At 35.7% G+C, this 27,401-nt stretch overlaps 1 protein-coding gene across 9 annotated transcripts in view; it reads left to right on the top strand.

The window, feature by feature from the left end:
- LOC149577301 (primase-helicase Twinkle, chloroplastic/mitochondrial-like) overlaps positions 1 to 27,401 on the top strand; it is a 278,047-nt gene that overhangs the window by 243,241 nt on the left and 7,405 nt on the right. For all 9 annotated transcript variants that reach the window (XM_089823294.1, XM_089823338.1, XM_089823307.1 and 6 more), the window contains 3 exons: positions 8,415 to 8,511; positions 8,721 to 8,855; positions 8,963 to 9,030. In XM_089823294.1, coding sequence (XP_089679420.1) covers positions 8,415 to 8,511; positions 8,721 to 8,855; positions 8,963 to 9,030 — 300 coding nt within the window. The remainder of the gene's footprint in view (positions 1 to 8,414; positions 8,512 to 8,720; positions 8,856 to 8,962; positions 9,031 to 27,401) is intronic.

The following is a 27,401-nucleotide window of genomic DNA, read 5'->3' as shown; positions in this document are numbered from 1 at the left end:
TTGTTTCTATATCTGCCTGATGTGGCACCTTCCGTATTGGTGTTCTCGTTCCCTCCTAACGGGGATGCCTCCTGTGACAGGAACACTTGCTGCGGTGTCCTTGTTTTTAAATTGAAAGGGCATTCCTTTACCGAGTGTCCCAGGATTTGACAAATTTCACAAAATTGATCTTTCGGGCAGGATCCCTTCGTATGGCCTTCTTTCTTACATTCCGTGCACCATAGGTCATTGCCCTTAGTTTCCTTGTTCATGTTTTTGAATTCCTTCATCATCTGCATCATGTCCTTCTGGAGAGCACGAACTTTCTTGCTGCTTCCCTCGTCATCGTCGCTGCTATCTTCTCCTGAAGGCTCATCGTCATCTGAATCCGATGAGCTAGTCTTCTTTTTCTTTGTCTTCTGGTCACTTTCGAGGTTCATTGCCCGATTGTACGCTTCAATGTATGTCGATGGTGGCACGATCTTCATCTTTCTCCGCAGCTTTGGGTGAAGGCCTTCGATGAACCATCTTTTCTGGAGCCCATCTGCCGATTTATTCTTTATTTTACTGATTAAGTCCTTCAATCTCCTAGCAAAGACTCGTACTGTTTCATTCTTCTTTTGTTTGGTATTGAATATCTCGGCTACAATTTCATTATCATCACGCAAAAGTTGAAATTCCGCAATGAACTCCTTAATATTATCCCAACTATTTAATTTCTATGGATCAGCATCAGTAAACCAATCAATCGCAACACCCCGTAGGGTAGCAGGAAATTGTCGGATCCATTCGTTTGTATCTGTTATGCCATTTGCCCTCTAGATCGTTTCACATGTTTTACAATGTCGAATGGAATCAGCTGCTTCATCACCATCAAATTTAGGCAATTTTTCCTTCGGACCTGCCATTATGACTGTATGTCGAGGGTTTTGTTGTGTACTTGCGCTGTTTTGCACTCCCGCGCTGTTTTGAGCACCCGCGCTGTTCTGAGCTCCTGTGCTGTTTTGAACACCCGCGCTGTTCTGCACACCCGCGCTGTTCTGGACACCCGCGCTGTTCTGCAGACCTGCGCTGTTTTGGACACCCGCGCTGTTCTGCACACTCGCACTGTTTTCTACTTCCGCGCTGTTTTCAACACCTGCGCTGTTTTCGGCTTCCGCGCTGTTTGGTGAAGAAGAGGGTTCATCAACTGAAGCTGTCCGTTCCGGAAGTATATGTCGGACGAAGAGGTCACTCCACGCTCGTGCTCCTTCGGCACTCCGAGCCATGCGAGTCAATCTCCTTCCGTCAGGATTCTCTTCCCGTGGCATATGCAGGTTCAGAAACTCCTCCCTCGCTTCTTCCACCAAATCAAGCCGTTGTCGAGTCTCCTTCAACAATCCTTCCGCGCTCTTGTTTCCTTCGGAAATCTTCTGAAACCTCCTTCGACGCTCTATCTGCTGAGCCAAAATTTAATTTTCCTGCGCAATGCATATGTCATCTTTTTCCTTCAGCTTACTCTTATCTTTGTTCAACTGGTTTGGCATTTAATTCATATCCACCTGCCTGCGTACCAGGTCCATCGGGCAACGGCGCCAAATGTTTATCGTATGGATTAATTAAGCAACGCACACAGGAAATAGAGACGAACACCGAACAACAAACAACATAACTCTTATTATTATTCGCATATACCAACAGTACATTATGTTTCGATGGTATGATGTGATGATGAATACAATGCTTCCTGAAGGGGTTATAAATACTTTCCGAAGAACTTTCCCAAAGGAGTCCTCCGGCCACATACATGTCGTTACATAAAAACCTTTCCGAAGGGATCCGTCGGCTGATACACAATTTCCTTCCCAAAGGGACCCGTCGGCTGATACACAATTTCCTTCCCGAAGGGACCCATCGGCTGATACACAATTTCCTTCCCAAAGGGACCCGTCAGCTGATACACAATTTCCTTCCTGAAGGGACCCGTTGGCCGATACACAATTTCTACCGACGACATTAAGTGTGTATAAGAATCGAATTTTCACTGACTAGATATTAAAACCTAGTCAAAAGGCTAAATGTCCTTGTCCAAGTTGATTTTCCACTAGTTCTATGCCTAGAAGATTTTGAAAAAAATGGTTAGAGTGGAAACTTCTTATGGACAGGGATTTTCCTCTTTGTCCCTGTGAAGGTGGTTTTCCACTATTTGAACACTTGGAGTATTTTTTAAGCTTGAGATGAATTATGTCCCTATGAATGAGGAATCTCCACTTGACCTTGTCCTAGTGAAATTTCCACTTTGTCCCTGAATGACGATGCTTTCCACTTAGGATAATAAGGACTCCTATTTTTCGTTGTACCCATGAAATCTCCCTAGTCCATGCAAGGGTCAATTTCCCCCTTGACGGTATTGGGAACTAATGAGAAGGCAAAGTGTGGGAGTTTAATTAGTCCTTGAACACAGTGATTTTATTCTGGGATTTTGGATAAAGTGATAAAAAATCAGTCCTTGTGGAGGTGGATTTTCCATATTTTTGAAGGAATGAATGTAAGGAATGACAAGGACTGTGGCTGTCTCTATTAGCATCGAATCTCTCCTTTTGAGGGATGGATGTGGAAGGTAAAACCGATTTATAAGGTTCTGATTATCAAATCTCCCTTTGGAGTGGTAAGAAGAATGAGTGAATGGAATTTCAAATGAATCTCAGATGTCCTTGAGCTGATCAAATTTCCCTTGAGGATATGAAATGAAACTCAGTGAAATTAAAGAGAAATTAAGCTAAAACAAATTTGCATGAATATGTAGACTTTAAGAGGCAAAAACATTTATTCCACATTAGCTTAATGGGTGCAACTGAAAGTAAAAACCTCATTAAAAAGCCTACAAACAGCAGTAAAAAATTTTAATAAGAGAAGTTGACCAAGGTTTGAAGTCGAAAAGAACAAAGGAGAGCTGGGTGATCTTAGAAGGTGGTGCAAGGAAGTGTTTCCAAGAGGCAATCAGATTTATTCAAGCCTGATATAAATGCAAATACAGTCAGTGTAAGGGCAGCCATCATTAGAGGTGACAGTCTGAAGTGAAAGTGCCATAGAAGTCATTGCATTAAAGGGAGGTCAAGCTTGATCAAACATTCATCAAGACAGATGATTGTGAAGGGAGAAGTCAGCGGACTCTGTCTGGATATCCTCAAGATGCTACAATTTGCAAGGGAGAAAAATCAGAGGTACAACATAGAATTAACAAAACGAACCTAGGAGCAGAATCAGAATCAGAGTCAACACTCAAAAGAAAAGTCCACAAGGTCAAGAAGCTGCAAACTTAAGGATCTAGCGAGATTGGAGATGAGATTCCAGCATGAGGCCAGAACTGTGGTACTTAGAGGGCTTTCAGATGGAGGTTGCAGAGTAGTGTCCTTGAGGAGAATGCAGAGACTTTTTCGTCATGATGACATAGAGTGGGCGACAGAGTGCCACATTATGCAAACTTCACCAAAGCCACAAGAAAGGAGTCATCCACTAGATGTCCAAAAGATACTTGATAGACACGCTAAAGTATTTAGCGATATTCCTCATGGGGTTCCTCCTGACAGAGGGATGGAACATGTTATTGAGCTCGAGGAGGGAGCCAAACCAGTTATGATTACTCCCTATCGTCATCCTAAGAAACACAAGGATGAGATAGAGAAGGCGATTAAGGATTTGTTGGAGATGGGGCATATCAGGCCCAGTAAGAACCCCTTTGCTTCAGCAGTAGTATTGGTAAAGAAGAAGGATGGGACGATGCGCATGTGCATCGATTACAGGGCACTGAATAAGAAAACAATTAAAAACAGGTATCCCATTCCTAGGATTGATGAGCTGATTGATGAGTTGCATGGGGCATGCTTCTTCACCAAAATTGATTTGCGATCCGGATACCATCAGATCAGGATGAGAGCAAAGGACATTGAGAAAACAGCCTTCCGATGTCACTATGGCCACTTTGAGTTCATGGTTATGCCATTTGGTCTAACCAATGCACTTGCTACATTTCAAAGTTGTATGAACTAGGTATTCAGGAAGCAGCTGAGGAGATTTGTCTTGATCTTCTTTGATGACATCTTGGTCTTCAGTAAGACCTGGGAGGAGCACTTACATCATCTGGAGGAGGTGTTATCTATTCTGGAGAGAGAGTCATTGTATGCCAAGGAATCTAAATGTGAGTTTGGCATGACTGAGCTCCTTTACCTGGGGCATATCATTAGTGCAGATGGCGTTCGGGTTGATCCCGAAAAGATTAGAGCTATTGTAGAGTGGCCTACTCCAACAAACCTTACACAGTTTAAGGGATTCTTTGGTTTATGTGGTTTTTATAGGAGGTTTGTTAAGGGATTCTCACAGATTGCTACACCCTTGACAGATCTTACCAGGAAAGGAGCCTTCGTGTGGACAAGGGCAGCACAGAGGTGTTTTGAGCATTTTAAGCAGGTAATGTCTTCATGTCCAGTTCTAGCTCTACCGGATTTCAAAAAGCCTTTTGAGCTTCATTGTGATGCATCAAGTGATGGGATTGGAGCAGTATTGATGCAGGAGAAGCATCCCATTGCATTTGAGAGTAGGAAGCTCCGAGGAGTTGAGAAAAATTATTCTGTCTATGACCGGGAGATGTTGGCCATAATGCATGCATTGGCCAAATTTCGATCATATTTGGTAGGTGGACATTTTGTGATCAAGATTGATCACAACAGTATTAAATACTTCATGAGCCAGCGTGATCTTAATGACCGGCAACAAAAATGGGTGACTAAATTGCAGGCTTATGACTTTGACATAGAGTTTGTCAAAGGTAAGAAAAATTTGGTGGCTGATGCCTTATCTCGGAGACCTCACTTATGTGCTCTGGCAGAGATTTCAGGAGATTGGAGAGATCGGATTATAGCAAGCAGAGTATGTCGGAGATGCTTGGGCTTCTGGATTGATTTCAGGTACCATACAGGATGATCGCTATGAGGTGATAGATGGATTGATCAGAGTTCAGGACAGGGTTTATTTGATTCCGTCATCACATTTGAGAGAGGCGATACTGAAGGCATTTCATGATGCACCCACAGCTGGACATCCGGGGGTCTTCAAGACCTACAGGCAGATCCAAGAGCGGTTTTCATGGAAACGGCTCAAGGATGATGTTCAGAGGTATGTCAGGGAGTGTGTGGTTTGTCAACAGAATAAGGGAGAGCACACATTTCCTGCAGGTTTATTACAGCCCTTGCCCATTCCTGATAGGAAATGGGAAAGTATTTCGATGGACTTCATCACTAGTTTACCACGAGTGCAGGGAAGGGATTGCATCTATGTGGTGGTGGACCGCTTGACGAAGTTTGCTCACTTCTTTGCTATTCCGTCCACTTACACATCAGCACAGGTGGCAGATCTTTTCTTTAAAGAGATATTCAGGTTACATGGGCTGCCCAGATTCATTGTCAGCGACCAGGATAGTAAGTTTATGAGTGTTTTTTGGCAAGAGTTGTTTAGGTTGTGTGGTACAGATCTTACACCTAGCACTAGTTATCATCCGCAAAAAGATGGGCAAACAGAGATTGTGAATAAATGGGCGGAAGGATATTTGAGGAACTATGTAACTACACAACAAAAGGCTTGGATCAGATGGTTGCATATGGGAGAGTATTGTTATAACACCACTTATCATATGTCCATCAAGATGATTCCTTTCATGGCACTCTATGGTTATGAAGCACCTAGCTTCATGGATTTAGTTTTGGGGGACAGTAGAGTGCCCAAAGCCAAAAACTTATTGCAGGATAGTCAGGACATCCTGAAAGTGCTCAAAGAGAATATACAACAGGCCCAGAATCAACAGAAATTGTATGCTGATCAGCACCGAATAGAGCGTAGCTTCGAGGTAGGGGATACGGTTTACTTGAGGCTACAACCATATAGACAGTCATCGCTCAAGAAGAGCGGAGCTGAAAAGTTGAAACCTAGATTTTATGGTCCCTACAGGGTGATTCGCAAAGTGGGCAAAGTCGCCTATGAGCTTGAGCTTCCAGAGGGCAATCGAGTGCACAATGTGTTTCATGTGTCTAGGCTTAAGAAAGCCATTGGTCAGAGTGTAGTGCCTTCTGCAGATTTACCCCCTTTGGATGAGGAGGGGAAGCTTGTGCTAGTACCTGAGGCTATTCTGGATACCAGAGAGAGGAAGCTTAGAAACAGGATAGTGAAGGAGTATTTGGTCAGATGGAAAGATCTTCCGGAGGAAGATTCTACATGGGAGAGTGAGCAGGTTATTCAGCAGGCTGGACTGAGATTGCTTGAGGACAACCAATTTCAAGGGGGCTGGACTGTAATGTCCCCATTTTGGCAATTGACCAAGTGTATGTGCGTTAGCCTTGTTCTACATGGTCTCGAGGGCTAACAAAGGGTTTAATGGGATCTTGGAGTGTTTTGGCCTAGTCATTTCCAGTTTGGGCCAAAACGAAGTTGATTTACTCAGTTTCAGGCATACTTACTATTTTAGTAAGTCGGCAGGACACAGTGCAGGTCAATTTTGGTGATTGGATTCGATACTCCTCGGTGAGAGCTTTCCGATGAGCTATCACTCGCATTATTCGGAGTCCGATTGCTAATACATTTTAATGCCTGAAGTTTTATTAAAGTAACGTCTAATTTAATTGTAAAATATTAAAGTGTTACTTTAATATTTATTTTATGGTGATGTGTACCCAAGGGAGACATAAGGGGTATTTTAATATATGTTTTATATTACACATCTTTTATCCCACATTGCCCATATGAGTTGAGCGGACCCGTGGGAATAGAATAAAAGGAAGCATTTGTGGCTTCATTAGATAGGTTGAATATGAGAAGAAATTGGTGTGTGAGTTGCAGCTCTGTTCTTGGCATTTGAGGACGTCTATCCTCTCTTGTAACATTCTAGACGTCATTCCCTTGGGGTTTGGCCTTTGGAATTCTTTCTTATTGGCTTCATTATCAAGTAGTTTAGTTGCATTTCCGGCTACAGGCAGATTTGATATTTTGCTCATATCTTCTTCACTACTTGTCCGACGCTTATGCCGCTTGGAGGGAATGGTATTATGAAGGTAGTGGACTGATTGGAGGACAAAGTATTGTAGCAGCAAGTTCGTAAGCATGGGCTGGAGTATTATGACAATATTGCTGAAAGTAATTAGTGAGTTGATAAATCTGCCATGTATTTGGTTTTATGAATTCTGAAAATAACATTTTATTAGCAGCAATTCATTTCCACTTTGCATATTATTGTAGTTTCTTTTTTGTTTATGTTGTATGATACCAATTCCATGCACGAAACACAACAAACAAATAAACGTTTGATTTCCGGAGTTATAAGGGGTTTTAAGAAGTTGAATGCAAACTGTTTGACATAATTCCTTTCAGCAATTTGGTTTAGTTTTTTTGGGACATCCAGGGGTGCCCATTACATTAGCACTACATATACAAGGGTGGAGGAGGGTTTCGGGACGAAGTTCCAGAAATGTAGATTGTGGCTCTGTCTTGCATACTTTTTTGAATAAGAAGGCTCATGTGGCTGTAGCAAGTTAGTTTCCAAAATGTTGTAATGTTATTTTAGTGAAGATAATAGAAAGAAAATATTTCTGTTCTCACAATTATTTATTTATTTCTCTGGTATGTTGTGTGTGTTTGGTTGAATAAGGGAAGTACCCTTCAGCGCTCATGTATCTAAATACTACCCACACCATGGTCATGTGCTCTTTATGAATTAGTTGAATTCAACACAACATTCTATACTAACACTTATGTCACACCTGATGTATCCTGAAAATCCTAAGAAAGATATTTGAATTGGAAACTAACATGGTAGAGGCATTGGAAGAAACCTTGTGGAAGATGATTTTCCTATCATGGTGATTAATTGTAAAATAAACTATAGCTGAACAAGTTACCTATGAAATTTAAACATATAAGAGTGTCTTTGTCTAGGTGTAGCTAGGAAACCCTGCTTCTATATTCTAAAGGTTTTTGTTTCATACATACACATGCAGATGCATGTTTACTCATTTTCCCTTGTTGATTACTCTCTCCTTACCTAAGATCTGTACTCTATATGGTCAAGTCTGTCAAACACAAAACCCTTGCTTTGATTCACAATGTAAGAAAATACTACATTTTGACTTATAATTTATCTCAAAAATATTATTTGAACAGTATTTTTTGTTTTTTTGTTTTTATTAAGGGTGAAATAGCTTCTATATATTGAACTGTATAATAAGATGCATGCCTATCCAGTTCATGTGTGAAGCTTATAATAAGATGTTGACCTATCGAGTTCCTCTTATTATGAATATCAAGCTTTGCTTGTGATGTTTATACTTAAAATGCCTATGATAAGATGTTCTGGTTTGAATAAAGAGTGGAGGAGAAAGTAACACAAATGTTTGGTACTTTTACAACCATTACAGAACAGAAACTGAGTATGTCTCTGAGTTGCTCACAATGGTGAAGCGCTTTGCTCAGAGCCATAACTGCCATGTCTGGTTTGTTGCTCACCCAAGACAGGTATGTATCTTGAGCAATCATATTGAGATCATTTTTTCTTAATCCATTCTGTTATGGTAGTTGTGTTTTATTTGTTATATTATAAATGTACTACATAATCAGCATTGTAAAAATATATATTAAGGAAGCACAGTAAAGTTTCTAAAGGCTTTCTTGTGAGGGATGTTTTTTGATTTATAGCTGACCCTTTAGATATGCTTTGCAATCAGTTACAAAACTGGACTGGTGATCCTCCTAATATCTATGAAATTAGTGGTAGTTCTAATTTCATCAACAAGTGTGACAATGCAATTGTAATTCATCGAAATCGAGATCCAGATGCTGGTCCACTTGATGAAGTCAAGGTTATAATGAATAATATCTTGAAACAGATCATTTTGATTGTCAGGGAAGATTATTAGATTCCATATGTTTCCCCATCTCATTTTTTATTTTTTAATCACTGATGTAGGTTCTTGTTAGAAAAGTGAGGAACAAGCTAGCTGGGAGGATTGGTGAAGCCTACTTATCATACAACAGGTAAACATAGTGCTTATCCTTATGCAAATTACTAAGTGCTGATTAAGATCATTCTCATATTGTTCTTTCAAATGTTCATTCGTGAATGCTTTCGTTTAAGTTCTAGTAGTGGTTACTATTTCACCCAATTCTATTTCTTTGCACTTACGTTTTATTAACAGTTTTAATATTACATGACAGTTGCATGCTGATAAATGTTGTTTAACATTAGTCAAGTTGTGACAAGAAAAGCATTATATACTTCTAATCTCACTTTAATTGATATGCTTCAAAAATGTTGACACCAAGCACATGTTAGTTGTTAGTTGTTATACAACCATGATATTAAATGCATAGGGTTTGTTGATGATTACAATTCTTCAACACTTTGTTGATGCCTAGAGTTTCCCCTTGTCATTACCTTGTTTCTAGTTAAATTAATTGGAGATACTTTTCTTTTCCTATAGAATAAGGGATAAAGTTAGGAAAATGTTTTAAGAGTAATATCTAAGTTCAGGGATAATAATTAAAGAAATTGTAAAATAATAACTATTATTATTATCATCCAAATAAAGTGGGTATTTGTAATGTCCTTGTTATAGAATAAATCATTAATCAAACTATTGTTAATGGGCCGATTGATTTAATATATCTCAGACCCATTTCTGTTTTGTTTTCGTAGTTTGTGTTGCCGTCGGCTATCTTTGTACACCCTCAAATAGTTTTCCCAACGGGTATTTAAGCATGGCTTTTTGGTACTCATTAGGCATGCGATTTGATTATACTTCTTTGTATTGCGAATTCCTGTTGGGGTTCTTTGTTGTTCGTTATTTCAGCAGTGAAAGATCTTCTCTACTTGGCTTGTTCGGTTTCGATGAGATTCAACCCTTACTCTATTCCATTGTATATAATACTTCGCTTGGATTTGGCAAATTAGAGCACCATATTTTGACAATTATTAATTGAAGGATTATTCGTGTTCAAATCTCTATTTGGTTTATTTGATGATCTATAAGTTGTTGGCTTTTCGTCCGCACTCCATTAGCTATTCATGACACCTAGCACACCTTTCATGCCCCTCCACAACCTAGTCGTACGGCTTGCTATTTTCCCCATCCAACATACGATTTGTACTTTCCCTTACAGTACGGCCAGAACACTACCATATGACATCTACTGCCCCTCTTAACCGTACGACCTACATCATACAACCTTTATCTTCTCCCTAACACCACCCCCTACATCATCCGTATGACCATCCCTTACATACCGTATGGCCATTCACAACTACCGTACGGCCAACTTAATAGTACTGTAAAACCAACATTACATCTGTATGGCCCACCTTGTTTACAGATGTCATTGCCCTTGCCACACTGTACACCACAAAATCCTATGGCCTCCTTTCTCTCTGCACATAGCAGAAGAAAAAATCTTTTTCCAGAGAAGACATTGGTAAGGGAAAATTACAATGGTATCAGAGCTTCAATCTTAGCAGCTTGTGGACAGTGAATGAGAGTTTATAGCCGGAAAAGAAGAAGAACCCATTCCATTGATAGAATGGCTGCCAAACCAGAACCCATAGCCGTCGAACTCGTGACACTATTGAGAGAATTTGCGAGGAATTAGGCACAAATCAATGATACTTAACAACTCATGGAAGAGACTCTCAAGAAATTGACAGACAATAAACTATTCGGAGAAAAAAATGGTCCTAGCGCAGACTCGGTGTCGGGTAAAGCTAACCCTCATCCAGCACGCTCTTGACCTTCCATGCCATCTTTTCCCCCACGGACGGAGGCACCACCCGAAGGGAAGCAACCTACCTTTGAAGAAATGCAAGAACAACTGAGAGAAGATTGGAAGAATGCGAATTTGGAGGAAGATATATCATACAAAGATTACGCAAATCTGAGAATGAGATATTTGGGAGACAAAAATAGAGGATATTTTAATGATGGTCTCGAGAGGAAGTTGAGTAAAGTAAATTTGTCTCCATTTGACGGATCCGGATCCATATCTGCGCAAGCGTGGGTAATGAAGGCCGATACTTACTTCCAGCTTAATCCTATGCCAGAAGAAGAAGCAATTAAATTTGTGGCATTACACTTGGACATCTACCGTACGACATCTACTACCCCTCTTAACCATACAACCTTTATCTTCTCCCCAACACCACCCTCTACATCATTTGTACAACCATTCATAGCTACCATACGACCAACTTCATAGCACCATACGGCCAGCATTACATTTGTACGGCCCACCTTGTGTATGGATATCATTCCCCTTGCCACACCATACACCACAGAAACCGATGACCTCCTTTCTCTGTGCACGTAGTAGAAGAAAAAATCTTTTTCTAGAGAAGACATTGGTAATGGAACATTACAGTATTACAAAGTAATTGGAAAATATTTGCTTGTTATTAATAGAGACCGAGAGGTCTATATATACAAGAGATCGAACGATGTTTCCTTAAAGAATAGAAACATTCTATTCTAGAAACATAAAACTAGTTATTAGAAACATTCTAATATTTATACAAGATTACAATAGATAACTATTAGATACTAAACAGAAATAATATAAACTATCTATTATCGTAATACCCTCCCTTAATGGTTAATCTATCCAGAGCACAAAGTTGTCAAAAAGCGTAAAATGCAAATTCTGTCTGCTCAAGGTGCTCCACACTGTTCGTTGTGGGCTGCAAACCAAATTTGCTTGGACAAGGCAATTAAGCGCTTCTGACATTCAACCTTCAGTTGCCCAAACTTTTGGCAATAGTTGCATTGAATATTTTTCTTCAGGGAGCCTTCTGAATCTGGAACAGAGGATGTCTGCTGAGAAGATTGCTAATGGTACTTTGGATAATGCTCCAAAATTTTGCAAATGAGCATAATGCTCCAAAACAAATTGCAAGAAGCCATGATTTTTAGGAGAAAATAAAAAAAACCGAACACGATTTGTGGGGTGAAAAATCAATCAAAACCGAACATGGTTTTTGAGTTGAAAAATCAATCAAAACCCAACATGGTTTTTTAGGTGAAAAACAATCAAAACTTGACAATACAAAGCTTCATTTTTTTATAAGAAAAACGGTAAAACCCAATAGAAAATTTTTGAGGGAAAAATTACAAATCCAATAGAGGAATCCCACACAACTTTGTGAATTGCAAAATCAGAAAATTTTAAGGGAAAATTTATAGAAACCCATAAAATTTTTTTTTTAGAAAAAAAAATGAATAACCCATCAGAATTTTTTGTTTAGAAAAAGTTATGAAAACCCACCTTAATTTTTAAGGGAGGCAAAACACGAGACTTTGCATGGTAAAGCAGCACATGCAAACAACATGCAAGTACATGCAACCCTCAAAAAGTAGAGACCCAAAACAATTGAAGGGTGACCCAAAAGAGAGCTCGAAAAATCGAGAAACACAATGTTGTCAGTTTCTAATTGGTTGGCATGAAAATCGAGGCACCCAAAAAAAAAACCAACCCAATTGAGATCTCAAGAAACCCACCAAGAATTTGTAATATTTTTTTGATCCAGTTAAGAAAAATAGGGTTATGAACTAAAACAGCCTTGCTGCAAAACAATCACAAAAAATGGCGGAAATGTGTAGAAAAAACAAACGGATCTGGACAGACATGGGTTGCAGAACCGAACTAGAAGTCGGGGGATTTAGATCTCTCAAAACGGAAACCCTAGTTGGATTATAGAGAGAGTTGGAAGCAAATATGCATGTAAATAATTTCAAAAATAAAAGGCAGATAATTTCAACCAGGAAATTATAATTATTTTTGAATTTTTTTAGAGTATTGGCTCTAATACCATATTACAAAGTAATTGGAAAATATTTTATTGGTATTAACAGAGATGGAGAGGTCTATATATACAAGAGATTGGATGATGTTTCCTTCAAAAACAAACGTAAAGAATAGAAACATTCTATTCTAGAAACATAAAACTAAATATTAGAAACATTCTAATATTTATACGAGATTACAATAGATAACCATTAGATACTAAACTAAGATAATAGAAACTATCTATTATCGTAATAGTGGACTATCAAAGTGGGACATATTAAGTTCTTTTGTAACATTCTACTAAAATGTTTTTAAGTGAGCACTTTGGAGGGAAAAGGAAATTTAAAATATTGGTGCTGGAAATTTGTTTAGAAAAGTTGTTAGGAAATATATCATTAGGGCAAGATTTTTTGTAATTTTTACTGTTACAAAGTGTTTTAAACACCTTGCTAATTCTAGAGTTGAATTGTTTGGAGGAATTTGAGGACACCTTCCAATATATTTAATTTTTATTGCATGGTTTGGATGAAGAATATTTAAAAAACAATATTTAATATGTGTTTAACACTGAAATTCAATATGGTATCAGAGCTTACTAAGTCATCCTGAGTGGTGTCGAGTAACATTTGAAGGATGCATTGTCTGTGTGAGATTTATAGTAACTTTTGGAATTGGCATAAAGGAATCCTGGGAGTATTTTTCTTGTGTTTGCTGCACCTGCAACAAAGGAATCACAAGTGTCGAACTTAAATGCTTACGACATCTAATCTCAAAGATAACAATTTCTTGGTAATACCAAGTGCACAGTGACAAGGAAGGACGTTCACATGAAGCATTTGAGCTAACCCTCAATTGGCTATAGATCTTTAGGCATAAATCAAACTGAACATCCATCGCTTAATGTGTTTTGTCTAGAGTCTAGACTCTACTCTGCCCTTTCCTTCCACTCTAGGCAGTTATCATATCATTTGTGCGGGTGAGCTTCATACCATGTTTTTTTTCCTGTTATATAAATACATACATGTCCCTACGTTCCTGCTCCAACAATACTCCCTTTCTTGCTTCGTCTTCGATGCCTTGCATTGTGTTTCAATAAATTTGTAAGGGTTTTGATTGCTGCACGGGCTGCCCTATGATGGTTGAGGAAAATATTGAAGTGACGAGTGGTATGAGGTTTGTTTCCTTTTATATTTTGTATTGGGCTTTGTTGTTTCTTGTAGAAAGAAATTTTTATATAGTTAGGTTTTGATGCTAGTTGGATTAATGAGAAGAATAAGGAGTGTGAATCAGAGAGCAATCATTCAATTCCTAACATTAGTTTATGGTCGAGATATTTTAGGTAGAGGGAATGACTTTTAAGTTTTTATCCCTTCAAACAAAGCCGAGAAAGAAACATTTTTCAAATTGGTGGCTCCTCATTCCATTCAAGAGAGTGATTCAAATTGAGTAATAATAATATTTTGAGATTTTACTTGTCTAATATGGTGAGAGGTTCAATTTTCAATCATTTATTTTGACACTTTTAAATTTTAATATTAATTTTTGAGCAAAGACTATTGCAGGAAGCATTATTTTCAATTGTTTTCTAGGGCATTTTTAGAGGTAAATTTTTATAGAGAAATATGAAGGTTGAGATTTTCATACGTGGCAAATATAGATCTAGTTACACTTATAGTAAAAGATTTTTGGGATGTTGTCAAACCAAACTCAGTCATTCCAACTAGTAGGAAAAGAATTTGCAAAGTAGAACTTTAAAAAATTAAAATATTTTGGGAACTTATGTTGTTGGCTTGTTGAAACATACTTAAACCACGTGGATTTCATGAATATTGCAAATTAGATTTGGGAGCATTAAACAAGCTCTTTGGATCTGAAGTAGAAAATGCCAAAATGCCATTGAAGCAAAGACATTATGGACTGAAGATGGATAAAAGTGCAAAAGGGGAAGATCATATAAGTGAGTTTCACTCTATCCTAAATCAGCTAGCTTTAATGATGCCAAAGAAATACTTTCGAATAATTTTCCTAAAAGTATGTCTTGTATGGTGTTTATATTAGAGTAACATGAATCGCCGCAATTTAGGTGATTCGAGCGATTCGGCGATCCGACTAAGGCCGAGTGATTCATGGTGAGTTGGTGAATTGGCTCGCCGATTTTTGGGTCAGAAATCACCAAAATCGCGATTCATGGCGATTCACTAAAAATCGCCCAAAATCGCCTGAAATCGACTCGAAAAATCAGCGAATATTTCATTACTTGACAAATATTTCCCAAATCTGACAATCTCATTGACGAATTTGCATCAAATACTTAGTATGGATGCACGATTGAATCTCGTCCTATATCATGTTTGAATTCATGAGAGAATTGAATTAAAATGACAAGCATAATTTCCCATCAAATTTATGTAATATTATGAAGGCACTAGATTTAGCTAAAGAAGCTATGTCGATTCATGAAGAATATCAGAATGCAATTTCCTTTCAACATAAATCAATCCTACATTTTCTTATGGTAGCATCGACGCATATTCATCCACAGGAGCTTCATTTTTCTCAGAAAACCCTAATTTTTAAGTTAAAATCGCAACATCATGAAGCCTACTATTGAGAGCTTGCGAATACGGGAAATCGCAAGGGTAAGATTGGAGGATGCCGGAAATTGCGAAATGGTAAGTAAAACTGGTGAGTAATGTTTTTTTATATATATATATATATATATTTATTTCTTTAGGAGATTAAAAATGATGAAAAACATTCTTGTTCCTCATTTATACTTTCATATATGTTTTAAAAGGTAAAAGAAATTTGATCTTTATTAAATCTTTTTGAATTGAATATATTTACAAGTAAGAGATTAATATTAACTTGGAGATATTTATATAATCTTTCACAATGTAATGAAAATTTATAAATATCGACAACATTTATAATTCTACAATCTATATATCTATGTCATGACTCATTATGATCCTATGATTTTTATTTACTTAAGTTACAATTTACATTTTACGTATGTGATGGATTTATCAATTAGGTTTCTTGTTTATATATGTTAACTTCTATTTGATGTTGTTATAGTGTTTTTTAGTTATATTCAGTAAAGGGTGCATGAAACAAGTTTTGAATTGTTAAAATCTTTAAATTTCAAGGGTTTTTTCAGTTTGCTGATTCATAGCGGCGATTCATAGGTGATTCACGATTCGAGTAAGCCTTGTCGATTCCGATTTTTGGTTCTTTGGTTTATATTAAGAAAAGTAAACACTAATATTGTGTTGTCCTCAATTTTGACATCACAAAATTGAGGCAACCATACGCAGTTTTCTCATGAATTTATAGGTATATCCTCTTGTTTTTAATGTTTGGATAAGGTATCATTGAGACAAGTCGTTAAGCCTGAAGTGTACTCTATGTAACTTTATTGGTGCATCTCTTTTGAAGGTTTCCATCAAGTTTTATCCCCAAATGTTTCTAAGGAAGAGTTTTTCTTTGACTGTAGGGGGTTTGATTTTTGGTAAACATTCATGTCTTATTTATGTTTTTCTTTTTGTTGTATATAGTTTTGAGTCTTGGTTTTGCCCTATGTTAATGACTCTCAAAAAGGAAAAAAATAACTTAGGCCTGAAACGGAGTTCCCTAGCTCAAGTTAAGAAGGAAAAGATGAAGCTTTTCAGGCCAAAAGCAAGTCATGATTTAAAAACCTCCAAAAGTGGGGGTTTTTTGGCAAAAGCATGAAATAAAATTATATTTTATATGTAAGGTGGATTGTGGCATCCATTTTAAAATTTTAACCCATTTTGAGTTGATTTGACTATAGTTTTTAATGTTTTATGAAAATTAGCCTTTAATGTTTTAATGTTACTTTATGGAAAACTATAGTTTATTAACTTTAATTACACGAAACATAAAGAATGCATAATGGTGGGGTTTTTAACACTCAAAGCATAGATCAATATGCTAAACACGTCGTAAAACCCCACTACTAGTTAAAAAGTCCTAAAACCATGAAAGTGGACTTTTTCAAGATAATAACATGTTATTTTATCATTTAAGTGCTTATAAGTGGGGAATTGTGTTTTCAAAGTTTATTAATGTGTTTATTAGCTTGAGTTGGGATTTAAATGCATATAGGAAGGGAATTTGAACCCAAAAGAACATCTTATAAACCCATCTATGCTTCTCCACTAGAGGTGTTTGAACATGTTAAAGGATATGGTGGGTTTTTGAAGTGAAAAACGCATGCTTTTCTATTCTAAAAACACGCCATTACTTTCATTAACACTAGAAACTCATTAAGTGGGGAATTTAATGGCAATATTGTTAAGGCTTTGGAGATATTCACAATAATGTGAAGAATTAGTATTTTATTCAGTTGATGGATGAATCACTTTAAGGTAGATGTTGATGTAACTCTTCAAGTTGGATGATGGAGTTTTCTCAAATTCCAATGAAGATATTGGAGTTGTTCATAGATTTGCAACCCAATGAACTCTATGAGTGGGAATTTTTACATTGTGGGGGAGAATGTTAACCAATGTTCCATTCCCACTTCTACCATCTTTAGAAAGGAGATGTTCCATCCTCAAATGTTTATGGACCCTCATGTACAGATAAGTGTGATTATCTTTGAGTATTACATTAATCTACTCATTGTAGTCTTTCTCATATTTGTAATTCTACACATACTATAAGAGTTATTTTTCTTTCTATCTGAAGTTGATCTTGCAAGAAAAGAAGAATGACACATTAGGCAACTTATGACGGTAGCTTAAAAGAAGTTGTGATCAGGTTGGATAAAGTGAGGCCCTTGAAGCAAATACCTTTGATGATTGAGCTTATGAGTATCCTTCTACATTAAGAGGAAGTATGACACTTCTTCGAAGGCAACACAGGACCTTAGAAGATTAATATTCAGAGGGAGTCTAGAAATACATGTGTGTGACTGCATGATTTTGATGGGCCTACCCTTGAGTGCATCACGAGGAAGGCTTGACTTATCACTAGAAAATCAAAAGATTGATATTAGATTCAGAGTGAGTCTAACAAGAATCCTTGGGGGAAAAGAGTCTCTAAGGGAGTAACTACAGAACCAAACTTCCCAAGATCATTGTTTAGAGGGAGAATTTTTGAAGTGCAATCCTTTGTGAATGATATTTTCTCTATGAGGAGAAGTTCTAAGTGAAATTCTGTGTAATGCATTCTTCTCTATGAGAGAGAATTGAGGTGAAAGCCTTTGCACCACCCTCTGACTTGGTTCATGGTGGTTACTATTTCACATATGATATGTAATGAAAGGTGACGATCTGTCATTGGCATATATGAACAAAAGGTAACCATTATAAGATGATGATCTTATAAATGGTAGAGCTGTTATCATGATTGACTTCATTAAATTGTTGTCTCAGAGTGCTGGAAATCATGATAACGAAAAGACAGAAGGTAACCATTGTAAGGTGGCGATCTTATAAATAGTAGACCTATTATCATGGTTCTTTGGGCTGGATTTTGTCGAACACCATGATAACCAACTTGTTATGGTTCTTTGGGCCGGATATTGCCGGACACCATAGTTACTACCTAAGTTACAAGGTTCGAGTTCAAGTTCAAGTTTGGCAAGTATGAAGTTTGGATAAAGTTCGGCAGGATGAAAAAATTGACATAAAATTCATCTTATATAATTTTCAAAAATCTTAAGTATATCCAATAAACTATCAAAATAATTTATCATTACAAAATGATTTGAAATAAAATTAGTAATTAACATTAATAAATAAACATACCAAATATTAAACATTAATGTTTTAATTAAAATATATATAAACATAAAGTAATCTAACAATAAATAAAAATAATAGTGAATGGACATAAAAAATTTAAAAAATCAATATACTACCGATCAAAAAATATATATTAATATAGTAAATAATTTTTTTTTATTTTCTAATTTCTAAACAAACCCGAATGCTTTAATATTGTTAAACAAATAAATACATCATAAATTTAAATAAATTGAAACTTAGTATAATAAATATCTACCGCCGCTGCATCTGCTCGAACGGAAGATTTCAACATAAATAAGCGAATGATATGTTCATCTCTCCGGTTTCACTATCAAGAAGGATGGATCTGAGGATAAAGCCACTACTATTAGCAGCCAAGGGCGAATGGTAGAAGTCTCGATTTCCTGTCAAGAAGGTATCGACATCGCCAAATTTGACCTCAATGATGACGAATAGGGCATAAACAAAGGGGGATGATCTTTGACGTCTGTCTCAGCTATGTCTGCTCGAACAAAATCAACAAAAATTGCTTGCTTTGGACCTACTCCTACCTTTGCAGAAAGCAACAGTTATTTCTTTGGCCATACGAATTTAAGCCGAATTTTAACGAACTTTTTTCATTTTTTATGAGTTTGCCAAAATTCGACCTTGAACCTAAAAATTTGGTGAACTCTATGACTTCGGTTACCACTATAGACCACACTTAAGGTGATGTTTTAATGTTATGGAAATTGCTTCAACTGTGTGTTATGAAAGGTGAGAAATTTAGCCTCGTAATGAATTGAATATCATGCTGCGATGATATCTCTTCATATTTCTTAGAGCATAATGTGTTCTATAAATCCTCTCTAGCTAAGAGGGAGTGTTAAGGTTGTAGCTTTTGTCGGATTGATTTTATCATGAGATAGCTTGTTGATGGTAAATCATCTTTGAGATAAATATCTTATATATATAATATATATTATATATGTAATATAATATTAATTATATTTATTATACATTATATATTATTATATAATAATATATTTCATATATGGTTAACATATTAATATTACATATATGCTTAAGATGAGTTACATATATGGTTATTTATATTAATATGTTAACTAGTGATGTTTAACTGTAGAGACATGTCTCTTCATGAGACATGTCTCCTCTCATATTTATGAGTTCTCAAATCTACATTTGGAAGATCATCAATAACAATGGCTATGATTCTACATTTGTAGAAACGATCCTAGAAAAACAACAAATATAATGTGCTTTTGCATTCTAAAAACAAATCTTTACTTTTATTTGCACTATAAACTCATAAAATAGAGATTTGGAGAGCAAACGTATGTGTTTTGAGCACTAATGTGTCTTTACTCACTTTTACATGCATTTTTGTTTTCCCAAGCATGAGTGGCAGTTTTTAGCCCAAAAGCACATGTTCCAATTTTTTTTGCATGTTTTGAGAAAAGCGAGATTCACAGCAAAGAATCACTTATATCTTGGTCAATACTTGATGCTTTTTGAAGATCTTTAGGTTGTGTTTGGATAAAATCGTCCAAGGATCACATCTAGCTACTAAAAAAGGGAGTCTATTATGCTCATTTCACAACCTATCTAGGGCATATTTTTGCTGAAAAATGTCTTAGATTTGAGCATTTCTCTTTGTCAAATCAGCCACTATTTGGCTCAATATAAGTTCTAAAGTATTTCCTATCACTCTTAGCTTGCATACAACTCTTTCAAGTTACTTCTTGTACTTTGAATGCCATTTTCAATATGGTTTGCATTTTGCACATTGCCTGGTCAAAACAATTGCTAAAATGGTGCAATTTTAATCTCACTTTGTGCACTTGTAAAACAAGGGATTTTGACTCAAGAATTCATTCATTTCGCAAGGATTGAGTCAAGATTTGAAGTCTATATATGCTCTAAATCTGAAAATCTCTTGGATTTGCTTCAAATTTTGCACAAAGATTTGAAAAGACTTATCTTGTTTTTGGTGGAAAGAGATAAGATTTCAAGTGAATTTCACAGGGCAAAGTTATATAAATGTTTTCTTTCATTTTGTTTGCAATTCTCTTCATTTCATTTTCAGATTTGCATTGTTTTCTATAATATGTGCTCCTATCTATCTTCCGTCTAAATTTTCGATGTTTCACATGCTGTTGAATTTCTAATTTCTTTATGGTCATTTGTAGGCTCGTATGACCTTCAAGTAGTTCCTTTTTCTTTTCTTATTCTTGCACCCTTAGCTCTTCTTTCCTAATGTTTTCTTTTCTATCTTTTGATTCTTCTTTCTTTGTTCATTGCTGATATGAATTTGTAGATACCAAATCGTCATAATCTTCTTCTGATATACCCATAAATCTTGTGAAGGAAAGGAGGTCACGTATCTCCTTAGGAAGAGTGCAATACTTAGAGTAGCTGCTCATTGGCTTTCTTGGCATGAGGCCTCCTTGTACTTGTTGATGGAGATGAAAACTTGGAGTGCCCTGTTTTTACTGGATGTACATCATCTAAACGTTGTAATTTCCGATTCTTTTGTCATTGGCTTTCACTTTCTTTGCAATGTCTTTCATTACTTTCTCTTGGCTAGGTGCCTTGTTCTTCATTAGTGAAGCAAGAAGGAAAGTAGGTAATAAACTTCTATCCTTAATTCTGGCCATTGATGTAATTGGCGGCTGAAGCAAACTAATTTCTATACTCAGATGACAAAAGAAACACTCTGACACCACTGTCAGAGCCCTTGCTAATTGTGTGCTACTTTTTTAGTTTTGAATGTTTGACATTTTGTCAAACACTTGCCATGTAAACATCTGAATCTCAATTTTCTGGGTTTTATATGAATTTCGCAGTTTGTTGTTTACATTTTGGTTTGATTGTGTTTTAATTACATCAATAACTTAACATTACCAATGGAACCCTTTATTGGTGAAATATGAGGTCTGATTACAAATAATTAAGTCTTATATGGTGTATTTATGAGACTGTAGCAGCTAGTTAAGATGCTAAGTATTTGAGTGTTCAACAATTATGATATACCCAGTAGATGCATAACTCTAATAGCAATGAGATGAGTAATGTAGAAGACCATATGATGATGAAACAAACTCAAATCTACACTCCAACAAGTTTGAGATTTCTTTAGATAACTGGAAAGTTTGAAACACAATGCTGATTGGAATTTGGTAATGTCGAACTCTTCGAAAGTTCCTTCAAACTCTTGTATCTGTAGATCTGCAAATAATTGGTATTTCCAACTCTTCCTCAATGCCAAGTCCTGTGTAAGCCCCCAAAGAGATTTCCAACAATCCGGTAATGAGCAAAATTGTGAGTTTTGGATGAATACACACAAAAGAAAAGATGGATTTGGGTTTCCATCCAAACCACTGAGAACCTCCAAGGGTTTTTGTCCTTAGAATTCTTGTATTGAAAGCCAAGCTCACAAACTTCTTAGAGAGCAGAATAAAGTAAAACAAGTATATCAAAGGACTCCCTCAAACCCCCTTTTATAATCCTCTCATGATGTTTCTAGAAACCCCTATTTAAAATTCTCATGTTTTCATAATTAAGTATTTAAGTTGCATATGGTAAATAATAATAAAGGGACCCCTTAATATAGTTTCTTTATTAATATAAAGTCACTTTAGTATACATACAACTCCATAAGTTGGAACCCCATTTGACATAATAATTAAATACTTTATGACATTCATATATATTAAATGCACACTTGACCCTTTTATCCCCTTTAATAATAAAAATATGTTCCTTTAATTAATTAAATTAAGCATTAAACTCTATTAAAGGACAAATATTGATCCGGTGATTGATCCTACCAACTTATCGAATGTAGCCATGGTGCCCTCTGACTATTTAAATGACATATAAATATTATGGATCGAAACATCCAAGTGACTTAATAAAAATTGTTAGTGTAAACCACAAATAAACTAATGCACTAAGATGGAGAGTAATGAAATAGATGCCCAAATTGTCATCTGAATAACCCTGAATTTCCCTCAAAGAGTCCCCTAATCACCATATTAGCCTACAGGGACCATTGATAATAGGCTAACCTTTGAAAATAACTAATTCTTAGGAAGGCACAATAATAGTACATTACCATGAACATGAAATTGAGATTATGAGATTCTATTAAATATATGATCTTTTAACTTAAAAATTCACCAAGAGGTATGACACCTTGTATGATTTTAAAGTCTGTTGTCTTGCATTTTGTCACCACAAAATGTAGGTACAGTACAAAACTTTTTCAAATTAGTTTCACATTTGTTTGAGTTTAGTTCATTATTTAATTGGTTAGTATTGATCAACCAATCAATACCAATTGATATAACAGACTCTTTTACTAAAGCTTTCGTCAAGTCTTTTTCGTTTTTCTGTTTGTCGAGCCTATGCTTGATGTTTGAGGCCTTCAATGTCCTTTCTTTCTTCTTTTTGTGTGTGTGTGTGTGTGTGTTTCTTTGTTTTTAGTCCTTCGATTTTGCTCAATTCATTGCTTTCGGTTTCCCCTTCGATTTGATTTTACTTGGGGCTTAATCGGAGTTGTCAGTCAAAAGATATGGCCATTTTAGTGTCCAAAAAGTGGACCTTTTTGATGCAACAATACGAATTAAAAATATCATATTATATTTTTAATTTGACATTCACTTTTTGAAAAATATAACTTAAATTCACTTTATGTTATCTTTCGAAGTTACTTTATCAATTAAATTTTCACTTAAAGTAATTATAGTGCACTATATGTTATATTTTTAAGTTGAGTTGCTTTCTGATTTTTCACTTAAGTGACTATATTAACTATATAGTTCAATTTAACTTTTTATATTTAAATCAAATGCTCTAGCAAATATTACTTATTAAATGATATTTACACATTATATTGTTAATATAATAATGTAAAATATAATTTATATCCCACTTAAGTAATATTTTATCAAAATTAAATTGACGTGTGCTTATTAAAATCACTTAAAAGTGGACCAAATACATGCCATTACATGTAAAACTCAATTTAAAGTGTAAAATCACTTAGAAATGGACCTTTTTGATGCCATTGCATGTAAACTCACTTAAAATGTGCAATTACATAAAAAAAATGAGCTACATGTGTTATATGCATATGCACAAAAAATATAAGCTTTTTTTCTTGAGTTGCATATGCATGTAACTTAAACATGTCTTTACACTAAAAAGTTGAGTTTTTGCACCAAAGACATGTATTTGCACTTCCCAAACACGTTTTTGGGCAAAAAACATGTTTTTAAAACATGCATATGCACCAAAAAGGTGTGTTTTTGCCCTGGGAGAGCCCATTACATGTTTTAATGGCCTCTAAAAGGTGTGTTTGGGTCTATGTTGCATATTTAAAACATGTAATCACACAAAAAAGATCCGTTTTGCATTCCATTTCATGACATTGGCCTCCAAGAACCCGATTTTCGTGATTTCTTCTAGATTTTTCCATGAAATCACTTGAAATCTTACCCTCAAGAGGCTTTTCTTCATCCTCATGCATTCCCATGCATTTGGCAACCTCTTTCATGATAAAAATGTTTTGTTTCAGCCTCATTTGGAGCCTCGTTTTGGACAAAAACACCCAAATTTGGGCCTTTAAAAGTCATGTTTTGGCTTGAATAGAAGTCGTTTTGGCATTTCAATTCATTTATATGATATTGAAGAACACCTTTTTGTCATTAGATGTCTAAAAAGATTCATTTCATGCCTTTTATGAATCACTTTTTTGCTAAAAACGCTCAGAAAATTGGGGTTTTTATCCACTTTTATACATTTTTAAGTCACTCTTTTGCATTTGGATCCATGTATTAACATTTGGGAAAGTTGTTTTTGCATTCACAAATAAAAAATGACTCAAAAACATGCATTTTTTGGTCACGTTTTGGCAAAAACGGCCCAGATTTTTGCATAAAAAAGTCACTTTTGTTGAAAAAACTCAAAAAGGGGCATTTCCAGCCCATACCTTTGAATCAATAGGGGTTGTTTTTGAGTTTTAATGCTTGACGCTGCCTTTGGAGAAGACGTTTTTGGCAGTCTCATGTCAAATTCAACCTTTCATTGCTCATTAATATTTGTTGAATGCAAGTATGGAAGAAGTCAAAAAGTTGTTCGAAAATCCGGATTTGAGGAAAATTTGGTTTTCAAAATTTATAAATCTTGTTATTTTGGGTCATAACCAACAAGTGGACATTTTCAAACTTGCTCATCAATTCATGCTTATCTTGCTATTTTCATGCATATTATGGCTTGTTATTGCACATTTGTCCAAATATATGTCATGAATAGTGCATTTTTACTTTAAATATGATGAAATGGTTCATTTTCATGTTTTTGGTTTTTTCCCAAACTCCAAATTCGAATTTGCATGTTGAAGTGACTTGCTTGTTTATATGTTTGAGTCTTGTTCCAAAAGTACGTTCTTCTTTTGAAGTTTGTTTTTGTGTTTTGTGTGTTTTCTTTTTGGTTTTCTTCATTTTGAAGAAGTTGCAAGTTCTTTCCCAAGAACTTGAGCATGTTTCATTTTACTCCATCTTCCATTTCATGCAAGAGCACCATCACATTCCATTTCCATTTTTCCATGTCACAACACTTTGCATCTCATTCTTTACATGCGATTACATGTATTTTCATTCATCATCCGCACATATATGTAATCTCATTTTCCATTTCCATTTTCACTCATCTCACTTTCCACATCCAATCGCACATGATGATTACATGAAAAGTCTTACGTGTAATTACATCTTTAGAACCCGTTTTTGACTGAAAGTCACTTATTAAAAGGTTAAAAAACTATCATGTGCATGTTTTCCCATGTACTTGGACGTCACCTTTCCTCAAAAACGTCTATAAAAGTTCACTTTGCCTCAAAGCACATTGCATTCATTCTTTCCATATGCACTTACACTTCATGAGCAAAATATATGTAATTCCATCATTCCATGTTATAAAGCATTTCATCTCATCTTTCATATGCACTTACATGTAAGCTCATCCTCCATCCGCATCCGCATGTCATCTCACTTTCCATTCTTGGGTGAACCCACAATAATGGGTTCCACTTTAGTGAGACGAAGAAAAATGAAAAAACTTGCAAAATGAGAAATTGAGTTTACCATATGTTCGCATGAACATATGTGATAAATATGTTCACGCAAACATGATTTGCATGTTCTCGCGAACATACATTCATGCGAACATGGTAAACGTGTTCGCGCGAATGCCATGTTCGCACGAACATGCAAAATCACAAAAATTTTAACCTTTTTTTTTTTTTTTTGCTCTTTTGACTGCCATAATTGCAAGAGAATGATCTCCTATTGTAAAATTAAAAATGTCAAAATGTGCTGCTCAGAGCAAGCTTTCCAATGACTATAGTTTTATTACATAATTTAATCATTAAGACTTTCAAATATGAGTTTAACTCATTATAGGTTCATTACCGATTGAACATCAACCGAATTTGACACCTCAGGGAAATTAGTAAATTAGGTCAAAAATTTTTTGAAAAATATGGAGGCACTAGCTTATTGAGATACCTTTCTATTCAAAAAAAAAAAAAAATGGTTTATGATAAATTGACTTCAAATTATCTGTGTCAAACGGAACGTATGTCTGAATTACGGTTCATGTCACTTCAAAACTTCATAAACTATACAATATTCAACCAAAATAAATCAAACCAAATGCATTCTCTAGATATTGATGTTACAAATCTAACATCGAAAGAATTACTTCATTATCATTTCTAGAAAAAAAGTTGTGTGTGTCAAATGGACTGTCACTTTTTAAAATATTGAATTTTATTATGTACCACTTTTCGGAGGAGATTAAAAAAATTGACATAAATAATTTTTTTTTTTAGATTAAAAAATATGGTTACAAAGTAGGAACAAAGTACTCAAAATCACTATTTTATGTCATCTTGAAATTATTTATAGTTTTGGAGATATAGTCACTTGAACGTGACGTTTGTTGCAAAAATATTGATTTCAATGTCAAAATTGGTCAAAAAGTGGAACCCAATATTGTGGGATCACCCTCTTCATTACATGTTGCATATACGTGTAATCCACTTTCCATGCAATGACATCTTGAAAGCCCAAGTCACTTTTTAAACACTAAAGTCGTCATTTGCACACATTCATATGCATCCCAATTTGCATTCTTGGCCATACCCACAAAAACCCATCATTGTCCACATGCAATCCATATTTCCAAGTCCGACTTTGGCCCTTTTTGCCCAAATACATATGCTTTCCGGTTTATTTCCAGCCATTACATGTGTTCCATAAGTATCTAATCCACACTTCAAATACCCACTTCTCATGGATTCGTCATTATAACTCAAATCCAAAAGTTTTCATGGATGTAATCTCATTGGAAGATGTTTTTGTCTTTATGTTGCAGCACGCTTTTCTAGATATGTCAAAATTTCTTCAAAAAACAGTGGCATCCTGTCAAGAAGACGTGCTTCAAATCAAAGAAGTGGTAATTCTTCTGGTCACCATTTTTCCAATGTTTGTCTGAGAACTAGAGTTCGTGGTGGAATGCGCCAAGCACTTTACTTCAAAAAAAACACCAGAAAAGTTAAAGGTGTTGGTGGAAAGTTGTTCCGAGTTACATACGAACATCGTTGAGAAGGTCTTCTAAGTGCCAAGAGACTTTAGAATGTGTCAATCTACAAAGGAGAATTCACAACAACTCGAACGAGAAAAAGTTTGATCACATCAAGATTTCAAATGATATCGAACAATTCAT

Source organism: Cupressus sempervirens, chromosome 1, assembly GCF_028749045.1.
Source record: "Cupressus sempervirens isolate cs-2001-9-10 chromosome 1, ASM2874904v1, whole genome shotgun sequence".
Lineage (NCBI taxonomy): Eukaryota > Viridiplantae > Streptophyta > Pinopsida > Cupressales > Cupressaceae > Cupressus > Cupressus sempervirens.
Note: the sequence above shows the minus strand (reverse complement) of the source record. Positions and strands in the feature narration are given on the sequence as shown.